The 19,976-nt window shown below is 51.5% G+C and overlaps 1 protein-coding gene across 4 annotated transcripts in view; it reads right to left on the minus strand.

Moving 5' to 3' along the window:
* Nucleotides 1-19,976, minus strand: part of DLEC1 (DLEC1 cilia and flagella associated protein) — a 67,443-nt gene that overhangs the window by 450 nt on the left and 47,017 nt on the right. Inside the window, exons 20-36 of one of the 4 annotated variants that reach the window (XM_031663473.1) lie at nt 14,444-14,597; nt 13,666-13,776; nt 12,593-12,723; nt 11,877-12,059; nt 10,478-10,548; nt 9,877-10,028; nt 7,769-7,887; nt 7,248-7,318; nt 5,649-5,854; nt 5,418-5,534; nt 5,207-5,332; nt 5,005-5,099; nt 4,695-4,779; nt 4,282-4,500; nt 1,671-1,832; nt 499-652; nt 86-209 (exon numbers count right to left, since the gene is read on the minus strand). In XM_031663473.1, the coding sequence (XP_031519333.1) occupies nt 86-209; nt 499-652; nt 1,671-1,832; nt 4,282-4,500; nt 4,695-4,779; nt 5,005-5,099; nt 5,207-5,332; nt 5,418-5,534; nt 5,649-5,854; nt 7,248-7,318; nt 7,769-7,887; nt 9,877-10,028; nt 10,478-10,548; nt 11,877-12,059; nt 12,593-12,723; nt 13,666-13,776; nt 14,444-14,597 (2,280 nt within the window). Of the gene's footprint in view, nt 1-85; nt 210-498; nt 653-1,670; nt 1,894-4,281; nt 4,501-4,694; nt 4,780-5,004; nt 5,103-5,206; nt 5,333-5,417; nt 5,535-5,648; nt 5,855-7,247; nt 7,319-7,768; nt 7,888-9,876; nt 10,029-10,477; nt 10,549-11,876; nt 12,069-12,592; nt 12,724-13,665; nt 13,777-14,443; nt 14,598-19,976 lie in introns of those variants that run through there. The other 3 variants (XM_031663472.1, XM_021934564.2, XM_021934565.2) reach the window with 3 other exon arrangements.

The following is a 19,976-nucleotide window of genomic DNA, read 5'->3' on the forward strand; positions in this document are numbered from 1 at the left end:
GCATGTAGGGGCTGAGGTTAGGAGGGGCCTGGGCAGGGGGTCCAGGCCCTGTGGGCAGTTTGGGGGAGATTGGAAGGGGCTGTACCTGGCAGTGAAGAAAACCTGCAAGGCGATGGAGGTTGGGGGTGCATTGGTGGATCGTGCTTCTAGCAGCCCACTGCTTGGGGAGACGCCAAAGGCCACAGCGGCCTTGGGTGGCTCCTGCTGGCCTGCACCAAAGGGAAGGGAAGACACATGAGTGCAGGAAGCCCCATGTACTACCACAAGAAGACTTCACCCTCCCCCAGGCCTGCATCTCTGGTCTTGTTCAGCACTGCAGGGCAGGGCAAGCCTGAGATCATGTGGAATTGGGGGACTGGCTGTTCTGCAGAAATTCCAAGTGGTGCCTGCCCTGGGAGCCAGCATGCAAGGACAGGGCACAGGGGCCCCCTTCCTGGGGGTCTTCTCTTGTCATAACCCTGTAGGGGAACAGTGGGTAGGTGGGAGAGTAGGACATACCCATCAACATAGTCCAGTAGCTTCGGCAGCCACTCAGGTTCATCAGGTAGACCTCCCGGACTCGCTGCTGGCTCACAAAGCAGGTCCCAAAGTCCACCCAGCTGGTGGAGAGCTGCAGCTCAGGCACGGCCACCACGGCCCGCAGGGGCACCACCTGTGGGAGACCAGGCAACCTTGTCCATTCTGGGTGGGCTGTGAGCCAGGGCCTCTGGGACACAGGGAACCCTGCAGACCCCAAGTGCTGATGCTCCTGAGGAAAACGGGAAGTGCCCAGCAGTTGGCAGGGGGCCAGTGCCACCTTCGAAGGCCACAGGCTGCTACTGGGAGTCTGCGCAGGGAAAGGGCCAGGGTGATGCCTCCATTCCCCCGCTGTCCCTGCCTCCCTAACTCATAAAGCTCCAGTCCCTGCACCCTGGCTGGTTGGGCTGCCCTCCTTCACCCCTCCTGCTACTATGGTGGCCCCTAAGGCCCATCCCTCAGCTCCTCTCAGGCCCTGGACCATTTGTTTGTGTCCCTTGGCCGCAGGCCTCACCTGTGCCCTGCTCTATCTCCTGGCAGCCCCTGCATCACACTCAGGCGCTGCCATGCACGATCCCATGGCCTCAGTCCCAGCAGCTGCCTGGGTGCCAGGCTGGAGCGCCTCGGCTCCACTGCTGAGCCTCCTGTCCCTGGCCTCTCTGGAGTCCTCCCCAGGCCACTCCTTCACTCCTTACCAGTAGCCCCTGCTCAGCCTCCACACTACGACCTGGTGACCTTCTGGTCCATGGTGCTCGCCCTGGTGCTTGAAACCTAGCAAGCCCCAGGGCTGCCCCTCGCAGCTGCCTCAGGTGCTCACTGTCCCCACCCATCAGGCCTTTCTTTTGGCCTGGCCGTCAACCTGTTTCCCTTCCTTGATTAATCGGTGTACGGGCTTCATGTGCCACCTCCTGCAGGGAGCCTTCCCTGATTTCCCACACTCAGGCCCTCACCTGGCTTTGGGCTCATGAGGCAGGTGAGGGTGGATGGCCCTCATCTCTCTGCACACAGGTCTTCTAGGGGAGACTGAGCACTAGGACAGAGGCAGGGGTTCCTTATTTCTAAGGGCCCTGCTAGGGCTTTCTCCTCTGGCCCCAGCAGAACAGAGCCCAGCCTATTTCCACCCTCCTCCACATGTGGGTGGGCCTGGGGCATGCCTGAGTGGTCTGGTTGGTGTACTCCAGGAGCAGGTTCTGAGTAAACACCATCTCTCTCTCTCCACTCGCGCTCTGCTGAATGTCCACCCCAGGCAGCGTCTGGTCGGCCGGGAGCTTCTGATAGGAGAGCAGCTCCAGGGAGAGTGAGAAGGACACGTTCACCTGAGCAGATGTGGACATGGTGTCATCTCCGGCTGCAGAGGGCAGGTGGCCACTTCCCCACCTGGAGCTCCATCCTTCTTCCCTCCCAGGCCCAGCCCTGCTCAGCCAACAGCCCAGCAGCTCCCCAACCTGGTGCTTTTCATTCCACAAGTGCTGCCCAGCACCTACTCTGCCCAGCACCTTGCTAGTGTCAGGGACAAGTCATGTCTGCCCTCAGAGGTCAGAGGCTAGAGGGGAAGGTACATGAGCAAGCTGCCCTTTACCACTTCAAATTCCCAGAGCTGTGGTTGGACTCAGAGGCAGAGGAAGGACTTGGTCTGTGTGCTGAGGACAGTGAGGAGCCTCTGACAGGTCACTGACCTGGCAGGGAGACAGGCTGCAGACCACACATGAGTGTGATGATGCCATACCAGGGGCTGAGGCTGTAACTGAGGCTGGACAGGATGGAGCTTGGACTCCTGGCTCCCAGCACAGGTCCTTGGTACAAGTTTATCAGAATCAACTGTGAGGCACTTGTTACAAATACAGATTCTTAGGCCTCACCCAGACCTTCACATCTCTAGAGGTGGGGTCTGGGAGCTGCTGCCTTAATAAGCTTTGTCAAGGGTACTAATTTGCTGGGAGCAGTGGCTCACATCTGTAATCCCTCCTTCCCTCCCAGGCCCAGCCCCTGAAGGGAGGTTTTGGGAGGCTGAGGTGGGAGGATTGCTTGAGCCCAGGAGTTGAAGACCAGCCTGGGCAATGTAATGAGACCTTGTCTCTGCAAATAATAGCTGGGCATGGTGGCATATGCCTCTGGTCCAAGCTACTTGGGAGGCTGAGGTGGGAGGATTGCTTGAACCCCCAGGCAGTTGAGGCTTCAGTGAACCATGATCATGCCACTGCACTCCAGCCTGAGTGACACAGCAAGACCCAATCTTAAAAAATAGGCCACTGATTTATTGGCAGGCTTAGACACCGCTGTCCTAAACCAAGATATGGGTGTAGGGATGAAGAAAAGAGAATAGTGTTGGGAGAACTTTAGGAGGGGGCATCCGCAGGGCTTGGTGGCTTGGTCAGAGATCGGTCTACGACAAGGGGTGCCAGAGCTCTGGGCATGAGCAAGGGGGTTAGGAGTGGTATTTGCTGAGACAAAATGCCACCACAAAAAGGAGGCACAGGTGTGGGGCAGGACAAGGTGGGGGAGGGGATGGGGAGTTCAGTTTGGACAGGTTGAGTTTGGCTCTAGAGCCTGGGAGATAATTCCGGCCAGGAGCCAGAAACCTGAGCATTGTTAGCTCATGGAGGGTGAGATGCAGCACCATTATGGGATGTCCTTTTTGTGGAACCTTTGGGCTTCCCCAGAGCTGCCAAGGACTTTTAAATGCCTGGTGGCTAACTGCCGTGTCTCCTGGGAAGCTCTGGGGGAATGGAACCTCTGGCTGTGCTCTGAGCCTTGCCCTCCATTTAGCTTGTTGAAGGGAGCAAATGCAAAGTAGGTCAAGGGTGCCATTCTGTCTTCTGCAGATCCGTGTGTGTCCCTGACCTCCATGATGAGGTCCTCAGGGAGTTCCATCACCTAGCCCAGCATCTAGTACACAGCAGGCCCTCGCTACACAGTGGAGTATACATTGGATAGAGAGAATAATGGCTGTTCACTGAGGCTCTGGAAATGGATAAGACAACCCAGAAATGTGCAGAGTGAGGCTAGAGCCTGGCAGAGCTCAAGGGAGCACAGCATGAAGAGAAGCCCTCCAAGGAGAGGAAGAAAGAGGACCTCTGAAGCAGGAGAGGAAGTAGGAGACAGGGCAGGGCTGTCTACCCTCAGCCTGCCTCTGCACACCCTGGAAGCCCACTGTGCAGATATGGGTGTGTACACACTCAGCCTCCTTCCAGTTGCCTCAGACACCAGAGGAAGAAGTTGATGGTTTCTACTGAGGTCCTGACATTCCCAAGACCTTCCCCTACCCAGCCAACTCTGAAAATACAGGATCCAATTATTACTGAGAATTAGTTAGAAGAGGAAAATTTACATTAGAATCTGGAGTGTCTTACAATTACAGCAACCCCATGGGCTCACCTGAGCTGGGACACAAACCCTGAGCTTGCATAGGAGGACAGAGTCTGTGTGGGAAGGGGAGGTGCTCGCAGGAATGCATCAGCCTCCGCCAGCATCTCAGCAGTGGGGACTAAGAGGGAAAGGGAAGTCTGGGGACATTTCTGGAACAATTGCATGCATGTATGTGAACACAATGTCTGGTGTGTCCATGCCCATGTCAGCCACTTGTGCAGAGGTGCTGAATGTGGTCTCTGGTGTGAGCACACCCCCGAGTGTTCATGCAGGGTATGGCAGGGTCAGGCACGCAGTTTGCATCTGGGTGCAAGCACGTGAGGGTGGCGTGCAGGGGTGCTGTCTATACACATGCGAGGGTGTGCCGTCAAGGCAAGGGCTGCAGACGCTCCCACTGACCAGCATGTTCTCCTGTGCTGGGAGCACCAGCTGCTTGTCTGCTGAGGCTGTCTCCTCCTCACACTCCTGCTTCTGGCCAGGGCCAGGAGCTCTGTGGTCCCGGCTCGCCCCATCTTGGGAAACAGAGAAGGGCCTGGAGACCATGAGCCGGAAGTAGTGTGGGATCTCTGTAGTGTTGGTCAGCTTCAGGTGGTGGGTGATCACCAGCTCACTCAGCACCTGGACAGCCACAGAGGTAGGAGGCAGGGAATGCATCTTGTCTCTCTCTTCAACCTCATGGCTCTAGGGTAGGGCTGGGAGGGCTGGGGGAGGGGACTTGGACTCAGACTATAAGGCCTGAATCCCAGAAGGGCACACAGAGACATCTGAGGTCCAGGTAAGCTGGCAGGGCCAGAGGGTGGCAGCACACTCACCCCAGAGCAGGGCTGCTCGGGAATGAGGTCACTGGCCTGGCACTGGAATTCCATGCTGCCGCCGTAGTCCAGCTCCACACTTAGCCTGCCCAGCAATAGGCATTGTTGGGGCAAGCCAGGCGCCTGGGGCCTCCTGGCTGCCCTGACTCTGCTCATCCAGCCTCAGGCCAGCCTTTCCCCAGGCTCCTTTGCTGACTTCTCCCACCCATGCCTGCCCTTTTGCTCTGAGAACCCTGCCTGGCTCCACCAGTGCCTGGTGAGGGTGCACCCCATGGGGATGAAAGGAGATGGGGCACCCCAGCTGACTCACTGTGCAGGCCTCACGTAGCTATGCAGGTCCAGTTTCAGGGGTCCCACCGCAAAGTCCTGCAGGCGATGCCTCTTCCCTGGAATCTCCCTTTCCACCTACTGAGCCCAAGTCTGATCACAGCTGATCCCTGGGCTGAGCAGGCAGCATGCTACCCAGGAGGGAGCAGTGGCTGCGGCCCCCAACCCAGGCCGGAAGAGCTCACCTTGCTGTCCAAGCTCATGAAACCCAGGGCGTAGCCAGTACACTCCACCTTGTGCAGGATCTCAGGGCTGAGCACCATGGGGGTGAAGGAGATGTAGATGGTGCTGCTGCCCCCAGCAGGGACCACCTGGCATGGACACAGCAGCCTTAGCACTGTCCCATGGCCACTGGCCGGCCAATGCAGACAGCTCCCAGCCCCTACCCCAACTCACCACCTGCTTGGGGCTGATACAGTACAGGTGGCCGGATGGCACCCCCTCATGTGCCTGCAGGATGACTGAGATGAGCTTCTGTGACACTCTATTGCTGGCACTGGAGCTGCCCTCAACCTGTCACCAAGGAGTCACGGAGGTTCACGCAGTCACTGAGGTTCAACTAGCCTACTGGCCACACCTCAGTGACCCTCAGTGGCCAGCCTGCCCCACCCCTCCACCCCTGCTCACCGATGAGTCAGTTTCATGGCTGAATTCTGATGAACTGGAGGGGCTTGGGGACCAGAGGAGGCAGCCACCCTCCGAGGTATCCGGGCACACAAGCTCGTTCCCGGCTTGGTCCCGCAGCGGGAAAGGTGGCCCGTAAAACACCAGCAGCTCCACCAGCCGGTCTTCCTTGTCTTCTGGAACGTAGGTCTCCCAATCCAGGCGGATGTCTGGGGCAGATGTGGGGGGCAGGGTGAGGAATTAGGGAGGTACAGACAACCCCCCTGGACCCCCTCCTCCTCGTACCCCCAGACAGCGATGACCCGTTCTCCCTTACCTCGGTGGAGGGGGTGCCTCTCTGCCTCTCTAATGCCACTTCCAGGCAATTCTCATTTAAAATTTTAAAAAAGGCTTTATAGGCTTATGCCGTCTGGTTCTATCACCTGAAGTCCTCATGGTCACAAGACCAGGTCTCCATGTCCAGATGCCTGAATGCAGGTGCTCTGCTCTCTCCCCACAGCTGCTTCTCCTTCTAGCCTGTTTGTGGGCAGGCTGGGCTCTCTAACCCCCACACGCCCTTCCTTCTCCCCATCTATCCATCAGCCTATGTCAGCTTTCACGTCCTTCCCCAGCCAGACTAGTCTTTGGGGGCCGCCATCTCCACCTCTGTCTTGCCAGCATCCTCATCTCTCCCTTTGCACCCACCTGGCAACCCCTGAAAGAACTGAACTGCACCATCCCTCTGAGTACCACTGCAGGAAGTCCCCCAACTGAACAGATTGCCACCCCCATCAATCTGTCCCCAACCTAAACTGGGGCTCCCCATTGCTCTCTCTCCAGCCTGCACCATGACAATGTCCAGCTGTCCCTGCCCTCCTCCGACACCTCCATCTGCCTCCCCACACCCAGCCGGTGGCCCCACCTCATCTCCCAGAAGCCCCCAAACTGAGAAGTCCCCAAAGTCCTGTCCCAAACATAGACATCTGCCTGCATCGAACCCATCTTCCCCTCCCCTCCTGCCTTCAGTCCGGCTCCCAGCCCTCCTCAGGGGCCAGCGTGGCCAGGGCCCTCTTCAGTGTCACCAGCTCCCTCTCCTAACCCTTCCTCAGACCCAGAGCACTCTTTGTTCCCATATGCTTCCCTGGCCCACATGGGCTTACCCTTCCTCTTAGACTCAGCCTATACTCTGCCTCCCCTCCGCAGGGCAGTCTGGCCCCTCAACACCTTCCCCCAGCACTCCGGCCTCCCATTCAGTTGTACGCCACACACTCCACACACTGCAGCCTACAGTCACGTCTGTCCCCTCCGTCAGGAGGGAAGCCCCTTGGCAGAGACCCTGCTGTCCTGTCCCCGTTGTATCCCCAGCAGCTCTCAGGCAGCTCAGGTCCTGCCGGCTGGAGGAATGAGAAAGGGATCCCCTCTTATTGTCTGTTCCTCCACACAGCAACCCTGATGAGAGCAGGGCATCCGTGGGCCCATCCACACCTCCGTAACTACAGGCCCCCTGGACACCTGGGTCCTGTTCATGGGCCATCAGCTTCCCTCCCACCTTCCCTCCTAGCCTGGCTCACCACAAGTCACAGCCTGTGGCGAGAGTCCTGCTTTCTCTCATGCATGTCTTACCACAGGGACTGGAGTTATTCAGGCGAAGGGTACGGGTAACTGTGTCTCCTCCGGAGACCTGAGTGCCGAACCTGGAGGCGGACAGACTGGATTCAGTACAGCCACAGCCAGCGTACACCTTGCAGGTGTCTCACTCAAGAATTAATGAGACCCAGGGCTGGGGCTTCCCCAGCTGGCACCAGGTGAGCCAGGCTCTGGGGCTGCCCTGTGCCCTGGCAATCCAACCACCTGCCCTGAGCAGACTACGCTGATTCCAGTTCAGCTGTGCCAGGGGCCCCAGGGCTGGTGCTGACCTCGGGCCACACTGACTACTCGCCACTTCTGCCCCCCGAAATGGTGGTGGCCATGTCCCCTGAGGCCACCTTCCCCCAGGGAAACCCTGGCCTGGAACCTTCTTGTAGGTGGCACCAATGGCCCTAGCCCAGCTGAAGAATAACAAGCCGACGTGGGCAGCCCAGCCCGGAGGCCGGAGGGTTTCAGGGGCTACCAGGGAGCAGAGGCTCAGGCTGAGCATGGAGCACCTGATGGCTGGTTCCTTCTGGGCCTGGTCAGTAGTGTAGGAGGTGGTCCTCAGCGAGCTGACGGGGCAGCCCACCACTGCCATATGCACTGGGATGACTGCCAGCGGCAGGTCTCCCACCTGCAAACACACCCCAGCCCTTTGTCACTCCTGTCACCAGTTGCCACCACATCCCCTCTGGGCAGGGCCTCCACTTGTCCAGCCAGCCCAGGAGGGGCCCCACAGTTTGGTCCCAGCCTCACTGTGTACCACTCTGGCTTCTCTCCCACTTCCCGCCATCTGTACTCTCCCTCCCAGCCAGGCAGCCTGCACAAAGCTCCCAGCCTGAGAACTTTTTTTTTTTTCTCTTTTTTTAAATAGACACAGGGTCTTACTATGTTGCCCAGGCTGGTCTCAAACTCCTGGCCTCAAGCAATCTTCCTGCCTCAGCCTCCTAAAGTGTTGGAACTACAAGTGTGAGCCACTGCGCCTGGCAAGCCTGAGGCTCTTCGGCCTCTGGTAGTCCCTTTGATCAAATTTCTGTCTTTTAAATGAAAAGAACTTTATTACTTTTCTCTGCTAATCAAAAGTAATAAATCTTATTTTTTTTAAATATAAGAGTGTGATAATCACCTCCAATCCCACCTCTGCAGCATGACTTGCTGTTAGCATTTCAGTGTACAAGTATCTACACTTCTTTCGTGTAGACTCAGATATAAATGGGGAGCATACTGCACGTGCCTTTCTTTAATAATCTTTTCTTTTAACAATATAGGATTATTATTATTATTACTGTTATTATTGAGACAGAGTCTTGCTCCATCGCCCAGGCTGGAGTGCAGTGGCATGATCTCAGTTGACTGTAACCTCTACCTCCTGGGCACAAGCAATTCTCCCACCTCAGCCTCCTGAATAGCTGGGACCAGAGATATGTGCCATCACGCCCAGCTAATTTTTGTATTTTTTGTAGAGAAGGGGTTTTGCCATGTTGCCCAGGCTGCTCTCAAACTCTGAGCTCAAGACATCCACCCACCTCAGCCTTCCAAAGTGCTGGGATTACAGGCATGAACCACTGCACCCAGCCAACAACATAGGATTAATTTTTACTAATAAAGAGTTTGCGGCGTCATGTAACAGGCTGTGCAGAATTCCCTCAGGGATGTGGCCCAATGTCTGTACCCACTCCTCTACTGACAGACATGGAGAAGGGGGGCTCAAAGCACCCGTTCCCCTGTACCTTCACCAACAACTTTTAAACCTTGCTAATGTGTCAAAACCAGTATTTTGTGGCTCTTGTATTTTGCATTTCTTTAATCATCAGTGGTGGTGACAGATTTTAATATGTTTATTGGCCGTCTGTATTTGTCTTTCTTGGAGTTGTTTATTCAAACCTTGCCCACTTGGGATACTTTTCCCCAGCTTCCTGTTATTTCAGATCCCTTTTTATGTTAACATGATCAATTCTTTGTCATACATCACACACACAATTTAAAGCAAATATCTACTACAATTAATCTGTTCAATTTACTAAACAGTTCATGAAAATCTTCTATTTAACAACTTAACGGTAGGATAACGTATGCATGTTTCATCCCTCCAGACTAAATTAGGGGCGCCTTGCTGGTTACCTTATTCTTCCCTGTATCCTCCACAGTACAGTGGCCCACACAGGAACCCACACACAGTAGATGCTCCATTTATGCTGAGTGCTGGAGCAATTAAATGGACCCCTGGGTGAGCCCCACCGAGGGCGGGGCAAGGACGTGGCTCTGGGAGGCTGCTACTGTCCCTGCACTCCATACTCCCTACTCCAGCTCTTGGGTCCTGGCCCAGGCAGGCAGCCTACTGTCTCCTCTTCCCTCCTCGATATGGCCCCAGCCCTGCATCTCCTGGGAAAAGGTGTGGAAAGTTCTACTGCTTACAAGGACCCCTCCTGCCTAAAATGCCTCAGCTAGAACACCAGAGGCTGCCTCAGACACGAACGCCTCGCCCAAGCTCGGTGGGCATTGTGTTTCAACCTGGTGAGGTTTGAGAGTCTGAGGGCCAGGTGTTGGAGGGGAGAGAGGCTGAAGGCGAGGGCTGGGCAGACACCCCACTCCCCCAGGCCGCTGCCCTCCTGTGTGCCCTTACCGTGCAGATGAGGTTGTCCCAGTACTCGCCCCACATGTTGGCACAGCCTGTGATGTCAATGCACAGCTGCTGGTAGGGCCCCAGCATGCCCTGGGAAATGTGAGGGAAGAAAGCAGCTCCTTTCCCGTGGGATAGCACGCTCTCCATAAAATCTGGGAAAGAACCGCAACTCTGGGAATTCACAGGACTGGGGCTGGGAGTGAGGCCCAAACCCTCGGGTGCGAGCAAAGCACTGCCCCCGACAAGCCACCCTTCAGCCTCTCCTTGGTCAGGCTACATGTGCCCTCCTCCTGGGAACCCGGGATCCAGGGGCAAGCTACTCAAAGTCCTGTGCGGTCAGCCTCTCTGCTGCCTGAAAGGCCGGGTCCCTCCCTCATGAGCCACTGCCCATCCCAGATGGAGTCCAGGCCCTGTGCATAAGCCTGTGCCCTAGAAGAGAAGTGGCCTCAACAGGAAGAGGCAGTCAGGTGGAGAGCCTTGGCCATCTGAGAGCGGTCTCTGGTCCTGGTCCTGCTCCCTGGCAGCCTCCGGCCCACATCCACAGAAGGCCATTACTCTGGCCATGGCCTGGGCCCCGAAGCCCCACCCTGGTGGCGCTTACCCAGCTGCTCTCGCTTGGCCAGGTGCTCTTGCATCCGCACTGTCTTTAGCAGGGCAGGAGGCATGTCGGGACTTTACAAGTGGAGACACAGAAATAGTATCAAGTCAGACAAGCCTGTCCCAAGACCTGAGCCAGGTTCTAGAGCAACCAGCATTCTACCAGGTGCCCAGCAGAGGAAGGTGGCCCTGCCTGCTCTTCCCAGGGGAGGGTGGGCCAGTTCTCTCCTTTACCTCCTTCTCTGGTCTTTGCTCCCACTGTACCCCTACCATTCAAACATCCCCAGCTGTAGGCCACCCGCCAGCTGCAGGGATTACCTCCCCAGAAACCCAGGCAGGCTCTGAAGCAGGACTCCCTGCCCACAGGCTCCGTGCCATGGTTACTCCTGGACGCAAACCCAGCCCAGACTCCCCATCTCTAGCCCAGAATTCTGCAACAGGCCCATTTCCAGTTTTTCTTGCTGACATCTGTCCAGCACTGGGTACACACTAGCTTTTCACAATAGAAAGTTAATGCCTTATAAACCGTTCATGGCTCCCCTTCCACCCATAGCAGTGGTTTCGAAGTTGGGCCCTCTTGCTTCACTAGATTAGGTGGTGAGGCGTCCACACAGTGGGGATTACAGAAAAAAAAGTCCTAAATTATAATGTTTGATTTCAAGTTAGAGATTTGCAAAATTCCTGAATATTTAACAATCAGTTCTCCTGAACCAGTGCTAGCTGGTTCTGGCACACCTCTGTGTGTGTGTGTGTGTGTGTGTATGAGCATGTATGTGTGTGCATGTGTATATTTGTGTCTGTGTATGCATATGTGTATATGCATGTGTGTACATGCACACACGTGTGTATGTGTATGCATGTGTATATGTATGTGTGCATGCATGTGTGGGTATATGTACATGTGTATGTGTGTGTGTGTGTCTGTGTATGTGTAAGCAGCATTCTAGATCTTGCCTCTGTCCTTACACATAGCAGCTTTGCTGATCAGTGTCTTATCTACGGGGCACCCCATCTCACTCTCCACATGTCAGCCCAAACACGCTATCAGTGGTCCCTGAAGACTCCCTGCTCCTGAACTCTTCCTCCCACCCCTTGGCCTGCACAGTTCCTTCTGTCTACAGTAACCGCTCCCTCACCACAGGCCCATCTGCCTGGTCCATCAGAAGCCTCCACTCCAGTAGGCCAGGCTTAGGACAAGGGGCCACAATCCCAGCCTCTCCTACAGGCCCACTCAGGGCCTGAGAGGTGGACAGCAGGAGCCATTTCCTCTCTGCCTGTCCCCAAGTCTACACTCCCATCTCTCACACCGTCCGGCCATTGGCCACCTAAGCCACAGAGAGGCTCAACAGGGTACCCCCCATCCAGCTTCATCTGCCCTGGGAAATAAAAGAAGCAAGACTTACAGGCTGGTCTTTTTGCTCAGGCTGTTTTGGGGGCTCCCGAAGTACTCAAACTCGAGGGAGAAAGGGGTCTGTATTGGGGAGTGATTGGTGAGAATGAGCTGGCGATTCACACGGGTCCTCAGTGGCACCGTTGAGCCAAAGTCCAGGCGGAGCTCCTTTGGGTGGTCTGACCACTGCTCTGTGCTGAAAACACTGTCCTGTGTCCATTGTACCATGTAACACGCCACCCTTGGCCCTGCCCAGAGAGCTATCTTGGGTGGGCGTGCAGAAGCTGCCCAGACACCAGGCTTCATCCTCAGACTCCTGTTTCATTGAGCTGCCAATCACAGACCCACCTTTCCTGCCCACCCATGATGCTGAGAGAGGCCTCAAACTCTGCACAAACTGTCCCTGGCCAGGGGCGAGCTGGCCTGGCTCCCAGTTGCTGGGCCTCATGGGGGCAAGCCCAGGATACCTACAGCCCTGTCCCCTGCCATCTCCTGCCTGTCTGGGCACCATGCCTCCAAGTGTGTGGAGGGAGACCACACAGAGGGCAGGGACGGGGTAAAGGGAGCTGTCCCTACAGGAGTGGTGAATGGCCGCAATAACACTGTGGTGTTTCCTGGCTGCAGGAATCGGATGGGCGCAGACTGACACCACAGTGCGTGCTGGTCCCAGGTGCAGTTGCCTCATTTCTCAGGCCACTGCCACCCCCAGACCCCCAACCCTGGGCTCACCTGCAATCAGAGCTCTCCTTAGAGATGGCGATGGCCACTTGCAGTCCCTGGGGCTTCCCAGAAATGCCTAGAACCAGTGGCTTCTTCATGCCTGACACGTGACAAGGGAGGGCCAGATGGGTCAGCTGTTCCTGTAAGAAAGCCCATGCAGGGGTCAGACCAGGGCTGGGGCCTCTGAAGATGAGCCCGGATGGTCTTCCGCAGCACAGGGGATTGCGGTGGAGGGGTCAACATGAAGGCCTTGACCTCTGGCCAGGCTCATCTCCAGTCCCTCCAGTGAGCCCAGCCAGTCGGCCCGCCCTCAGCCCCAGGAGGCCTGGCCCTTTCCTCAAGGGCTTATGGCTGTCTGAGTCTGCCCCAAATATCTGGGCATGCCCACTTGAAGGGAGATCCCTCAGAGAGGGCCTCTGGAGAAGCTGCACACTTCCTCTGATGAAGCTGCTACCCCAGAAATCAAACCCTCCCTGAGCAAGATCTGTTCCACACCCGGGCCTGCCTGTCTGTTGTCCCAGAGCTCAGGCCGGCCATCCCCATATTTGCCAGTGGGAACTGAGACCTGAGTCTGCAAGTCTCTGCAAGGAGGAAGTTTCTTTTCCCACAAGAACCACAAGGGGACAGATAGGAACGGCCCTAGGACTGAGCATATTCCACCCTGATGGCCTTCCTCTGGGCCACTCCGGGGGAAACCTCTGTACCAGTTAGCCTCCAAGCAGTACCTGGCACAGTGCCTGCTGTGAGCAACAGCTCTGCTCTGGACTCTCTGGGCAAATCAGAAAGCTGGGCCCAGCTGTGGCCACAGAGAATGGCCTGGGGAGGGCAAAAGCTCATGCCAAAGGCCAGGCATGGCCAGTGGGTCTCAGGGCACATCCAGGCCTGCTCCAGGCTCTCTGACCATGTGTCCCTAGGGAGCAGACACAGCAGGAATGGGAACCCCAGAACCAAATGCAAGAAATCTCTTCCCCACCCACAAGAACCAGCAGTGTGGCCTAAGCTAGGGCCTCCCTGGGGGCACAGGTGCATAAGGTTGGCAGGGTGCCTTCCCAGTCACTCAGGCCCTACATTGCCTTACTCACCTGGGTATGAGCAGTCAGCTCCAACTTCAGCTGGCACTCCTCGCTGGGGCCCAGCAGGCCATGTCTGGGGGAGACTGTCACCATGCAGAAATCTGCTTGGTGCCCTAGGAGCTGGCAGACATGAGTGAGACTGTTGGCATTTACTGGGCTCCCAGAATGGACCAGTATCCAGAGAGCGGTCAGCACTGCCGCATGCAATGCTAGAGACTGGCAGACTGGGGCCCGCAGCAAAACTGACAGGGCTGGGTGCTCACTTCTGGGGATAAACCAGGGGTCCCTTCTCCTCTCCTCCCCAACCCTGGATGGAATTTACCACTTGCTGGGAGGTTGTCTGGACTAAAGAAACTGCCCTTGAAGGCCCCGAGGGATGGGCAGCAGAAGGCAGATGCTTCTGGTGCACATGGATCTGGCCTTATGTCCCACAACACTCAGAGCTCCCTAGTCAGCCACAGGCAGCAGCAGCACCACAACTGGGCTCCAACAGCTACCTGGGCCAGTCATGGGCAATGCAGGCTGGGAGGCTCTAGCTGTGTTCACCAGAAACTCCTTCTTGGGCAGGGAACTGGAATTCCCTAGAGGCAGGGCAAGAAAAAGCTGGACCAGATACCCTGCTCCTTTGAGGAGCTTTTACGCACACTATGGAACAAGGGACAAGCTGTGGGAGGGAGGCTGAGTATCTCTGTTCTGCGAGGACATTTGGGGGACAATGTCCCGCCTCTACATGGGCCTCTGTTGCTGAGGGCTGCAGACTGCTGCCTGATGCTGTGGGCTCACTCACCTTGCCCCAGTGGAACTGGGTGGGCAGGAGGGTGCCATTGATAAGTGTGATGGTTGTCCTCGTAGGCACACCCAGGTAGAGATTTCTAACCTCCACCTGGCTGCTCTGTAGGTACACATGGGGCTTCTGTACCTCAGCATACACAGGAAGGTAGCTGGAACACAAGGAAACAAAAGGCATACTGATCAGAAAAGAAGTAAAGCTGTCCCTATTTCTAGATGACATGCAGTCTATGTAGAAAATCCCAAGGTATCTGTATTTTTAGAAACTCTAGAACTAATGAGTGGGTTTGGCAAAGTTTCAGGGTATAAGATCAATATACAAACATCAATCACATTTTTATACACTAACAACAACACATGGAAACTGAAATTTAAAATATAGTACCATTTATAATTGCTCAAAAAGTAGAAATATCGGGTGTAAGAGAAATTGTTGCAAGAACACTGTCGGCTTATTTCAAAGTGGCTTAATTTCACTTTTCCTCTGGGCATATTTCAGAATGGTTACTTCCCCTCCCCATCCCACCCTGGCTAAACAAGAGAGAATTTTTTTTCCAGTTTTCATCATGAGAACCTACTGAGCCCCCAGGATTTTTAAACTCTTAAGCTAGCCTATACTCAGCCACCAGGAATTTGTTGAAGCAACCATTTAAGTGCTCTTCTGCTTCAGGTAAACTGATCTGTATTCTCAGTATTTGCCTATATCTCCAGCTTTTGGGATGGCCATTTGTCCTGTAACCTCAATTCTCTGATAGATCTAAGAAAAATCATCATTTCAGTTTATTCAGTCTTTTCTTGTTGTGAGAGCAGGAGCTTGATGGGCAAGCTCTTTACATGTCTGAATGGCTGAAGGTATTTTGTAGGTTAATGTTCATAATCAGTTAAGTTTAAGTAAAGGAGATTATCCTAGATAATCTGGATGGGCCTGATTCAATTAGTTGAAAGGTCTTTTTTTTTTTTTTTTTTTTTTGAGACAGAGTCTCACTCTGTCACCCAGGCTGGAGTGCAGTGGTACGATCTTGGCTCACTGCAACCTACACCCCACCGGGTTCAAGTGATTCTCCTGCCTCAGCCTCCCGAGTATCTGGGACTACAGGCATATGTCACCATGCCCTGTGAGTTTTTGTATTTTTAGTAGAGATGAAGTTTCACTGTGTTGGCCAGGCTGGTCTCAAACTCCTGACCTCCAGTGATCTGTCCACCTTGGCCTCCCAAAGTGCTGGGATTACAAAGGTGAGCTACCATGCCTGGCCACTAAAAGGTCTTAAAAGCAAGAATGGGTTTACCCAGACAAAGAAATTCCATGTGTTTATAACAGGTTCATCTTGTCCCCAAAAATGCCAGCACGCCCTTCCTGAAAACCTGCCCGACAGATTTTAGGCTTGCCTGGTTAGTCCCTATAGTTGTGTAAACTGATTCTTTGTAATAAATTTCTTAATAGGTTATTAAGAAATAAATATTAAGCATTGACTGATACAACCATATCAAGGTAAATTCATATGTAAATACAAAAGACAGAATAAATATATTTTTGCATACTTTTCTATCTGATTTAAAGGGCAACTATATCAACCAATAACTATAAAACTTTCTTGATAGGCCTATAATGTATAAATATGTAATTTGTATGACAATAATAGTACAAAGGAAGGGGAGAGAATAGAGCTGAGCTATATTACAGTAACATTTCAGACTATTGAAATTAAGTTGGTGTTAATCTAAACCAGACTGTTTGGAAATTAAGATATTAACTATAAAGCCCTGGACAAGCAGTGAGAAAATAACTTTTTAAAAAGTAAAAGAAACATGGAAACTAAAATGGCATACTAGAAAATACCTATCTAACAAAGGAGAAGGCAATAATGGAGGAATGCAGGAGCAAAAACACAAAATGCATACAGAAAACAAATAGCAAAATGGGAGATGTAAGTTCTACTCTATCAGTATTTACATTAAATATAAATGGATTAAACAATCCAATCAAAAGCTAGAGATTAGCAAAATTGATTTTTAAAAAATGATCCAAGTATATGCTGTTTACAAGAGACACTTTAGATTCAAAGACACAAATAGTTTAAAAGAAAAAGGATGGAAAAATATATATCATGCAAACAGTACCCAAAAGAAAGCTCCAGGAGATATATGAATGTTAGATAAAATAGGCTTTAAGACAAAAATTATTATTAGAGTCAAGGAAGGATATTCTATAATTATAAAAAGATCAATTAGGAAGATATAACAATTATAAACATGTATGTATCTAACAACAGCACCCCAAAATACATGAAGCAAAAACTGACAGAATTGAAGGAGAAGTCAACAATTCAACAATAATGGTTGGAGACTTCAACAACCCATTTTTTAATAATGGAAAAACAACTAACCAGAAGATAAACATTGAAATAGAAGAGTTAAACAACACTATGAACCAAACAGAACCAGCAGGCAACACTCTACACAATAACAGCAGAATACATATTTTTCTCGAGCGCACAAGGAATATTCTCCAGAATAGCCCGTAAAACAAGCCTCAATAAGTTTTAAAGGACTGCAATTATATAAAGTGGGTTCTCCTACAACAATAGAATCAAATTAGAAATCAACAGAAAGAAATTTGTGAAACAAAAATATGTGCAAATTAAATAACACATTCATAACTCAAATAAGAAACCACAAGAAAAATTAGAAAATACTTTTATATCAATGAAAATGAAAACATGATTTATGAAAAGTTATAGGATACAGCTAAGGCAGTGGTAAGAGGAAAATTTATATTTGTAAATACCACTTTCTTTAAACAAAAAAAAAAAAAAGAAAGATTGCAAATCAAAAACCTAAGATTTCACCTTAGGAAACTAGAAAGAGCAAACTAAACCCAAAGCAACAGGAAGGACAGAAATAATAAAGACAAGAAAGCAGAGATAAATGAAATAGAAAATAGAAAAACATTACAGAAAATCAACAAAAGCAAAAGCTGGTTCTTTGAAAATATCAACAACATTGATAAACCTTTATCTAGACTAGACTGACCAAGAAAAATTTGCTCAAGACTCAAATTAGAGAAATCAGGAATGAAAGTGGGGACATCACTACTGATCATACAGAAATAAAAATAATTATCAGAGAACACCACTAACAACTATGTACCAACAAATTACATAACAGATAAAACTGACAAATTCCTGAATTCCTAGAGTGATGCAAACTACCAAAACTGAGTAAAGAAAAACATCTTTTTCTGGGGAGGTGAGGGGTGGGGTACAGAATCTTGCTCTGTTGCCCAGGCTGGAGTGCAGTGGCACAATCTCGGCTCACTGCAGCCTCCGCCTCCCAGGTTCAAGCTATTCTCATGCCTCAGCCTCCCGAGTAGCTGGGATTACAGGTGCACACCACCACACTGAGCTAATTTTTGTATTTTTGGTAGAAATGGGGTTTCACCATGTTGGCTAGCCTGGTCTTGAACTCCTGACCTTAGGAGATCCGCCAACCTCAGCCTCCCAAAGTGCTGGGATTCCAGGAACGAGCCACTGTGCCCAGCCAAGAAAAAAGTCTAAATTGACCTATAATAAGACATTCAGTTACAGACATACCTCATATTTATTATGCTCTGCCTTATTGCACTTCACAGATACTGTGATTTTTACAAATTGAAGGTTTGTGATAACGCTGCATTGAGTAAGCCTATCAATGTCATTTTTCCAATTGCATGTTCTCGTTTCATGTCTCTGTGTCATGTCTTGCAAACTTTTTTGTTATAGCTGTTATGGTAATCTGTGATCAGTGATCTTTGACATTACTACTGTAATTGTTTTGGGGTGCCATAAACAGCAACCATATAAGACAATGGGCTCAACTGGTAAATGCAGTGTGTGTTTTGACTCTCTACTTACTAGTCATTCCCCTGTCTCTCTCCCTCTCCTCAGGCCTCCCTATTCTTGAGACACAACAATATTGAAATTAGACCAACTAATAACCCTACAATAGCCTCTAAGTCTTCAAGTGAAAAGAAGAGTCGTATTATCTCACTTTCAATCAATGATTAAGCTAAAAATGAGCAAGCTTAGTGAGGAAGGCATATCCAAAGCTGACACAGGCAGAAAGCTAGCTTTGTGCCAAACAGACAAATAGTGAATGCAAAGAAATGTAATATCTAGCAAATGCCCTATTTGTGAATATTTTCAAATAAAAGATAATAAAGCAAATATAATGCTATGCGAACAAGGAAAAGAAAATAGGAGAAAGAAAGAATGTGATCAGGTTAACTGATAAAACAGAGGAGAACAAAACTGCTGCTTGAAATCCCTGCACAGGTGACATGCAATGCAATCTTTAACGATGGAATGAGGGCATCAAAGGGCAGGGGAGCTGAGCAAAACACTGCTGAAGATCGATTGGCTTAGCCATGTCAGGGCTCCAGCCCCAGAGCTCAGAGCAACACATGGAATAGTGAGCTGCCTCAGGCACAGAAGTCAAATATCACATGATCTCACTCTTAAGTGGGTGCTAAAAATGTGTACATATGGACATAGAGATTGGAATGATAGACAATAGAGACTTGGAAGGGTGAGGGCATAGGAGCGAAATGGGTGATGAGAAGTTCGTTCATGGGTACAATGTATGCTATTTGGGTGATGGATACCCTAAAGCTCTGACTTGACCACTATATAATCTACACATGTAACAAAATTGCACATGTACCCCATACATTTGTACAAATAATAAAAATTAAAATTGACAATTAAGAAAAACACTGGGCTGCCACAGCATTTGCCCCCACTGAAGACTGTAGGTGTCATGCTGGAGAGAGGCCAGGGCAGAGCCTGCAGTAACATTGGACCTCTCAACAGTCATGAGGAAGAAACAACCAAAAAGATGCTATTCCTTCATTCTTATTTATGAATGAAGGCACAGATTGATTTGTGTAGCTGGCCAGTGTGGGTTTTCTCCACTGTTTGTTTAGGGCTGTTTTCCCCAAAGGTCCCTTTCTCTGATGGATTCAGGCTAGCTGTGTGCTCTGAGGGTGGTGACTCACATGTACTTCACCCCTTAGAAGAGGGGTGCTCTCCACATCTACCCCCTTTTACTCAGAAGAAACTTATACCACCAGCTCCTTAGGCAAATCAATTTCCTCCTCCATTCAAAAACAGGACTAGACAGAAGTAGAAGAAAGCTCAAAAAGTAAAGGAGAAGCACTCCAACATCTGGGAAAACAGAAATTAGTTTTCTTGGGGGAATCTGAGAGGCTGCTGCATTGATAAGACTATAACAGATTACTATAGAAAAGGAAAGACCCAAGACCAACAAAGCTTGACATTTGAAAACATGATTGCCGCTTCTGGAGACAGATCCTCCTGCCACCCAGTAGGGGAAGGGGCGGGCACACAACCCACACAAGAGCAAGCAGGGCCTATCTCTGGAAAGAGCTAGATTCGCTTTCAGAGGTTGTTAAGCTGGGAGTGTGTGACCCTGGAGCTCTAAGTGGCCTCTCCCCAAGGCAGAGTGCTAAGGGCCCTTGTCGACAGGGGAGAGAA

This window comes from Papio anubis, chromosome 2, assembly GCF_008728515.1.
Source record: "Papio anubis isolate 15944 chromosome 2, Panubis1.0, whole genome shotgun sequence".
NCBI classification, from domain to species: Eukaryota; Metazoa; Chordata; class Mammalia; order Primates; family Cercopithecidae; genus Papio; species Papio anubis.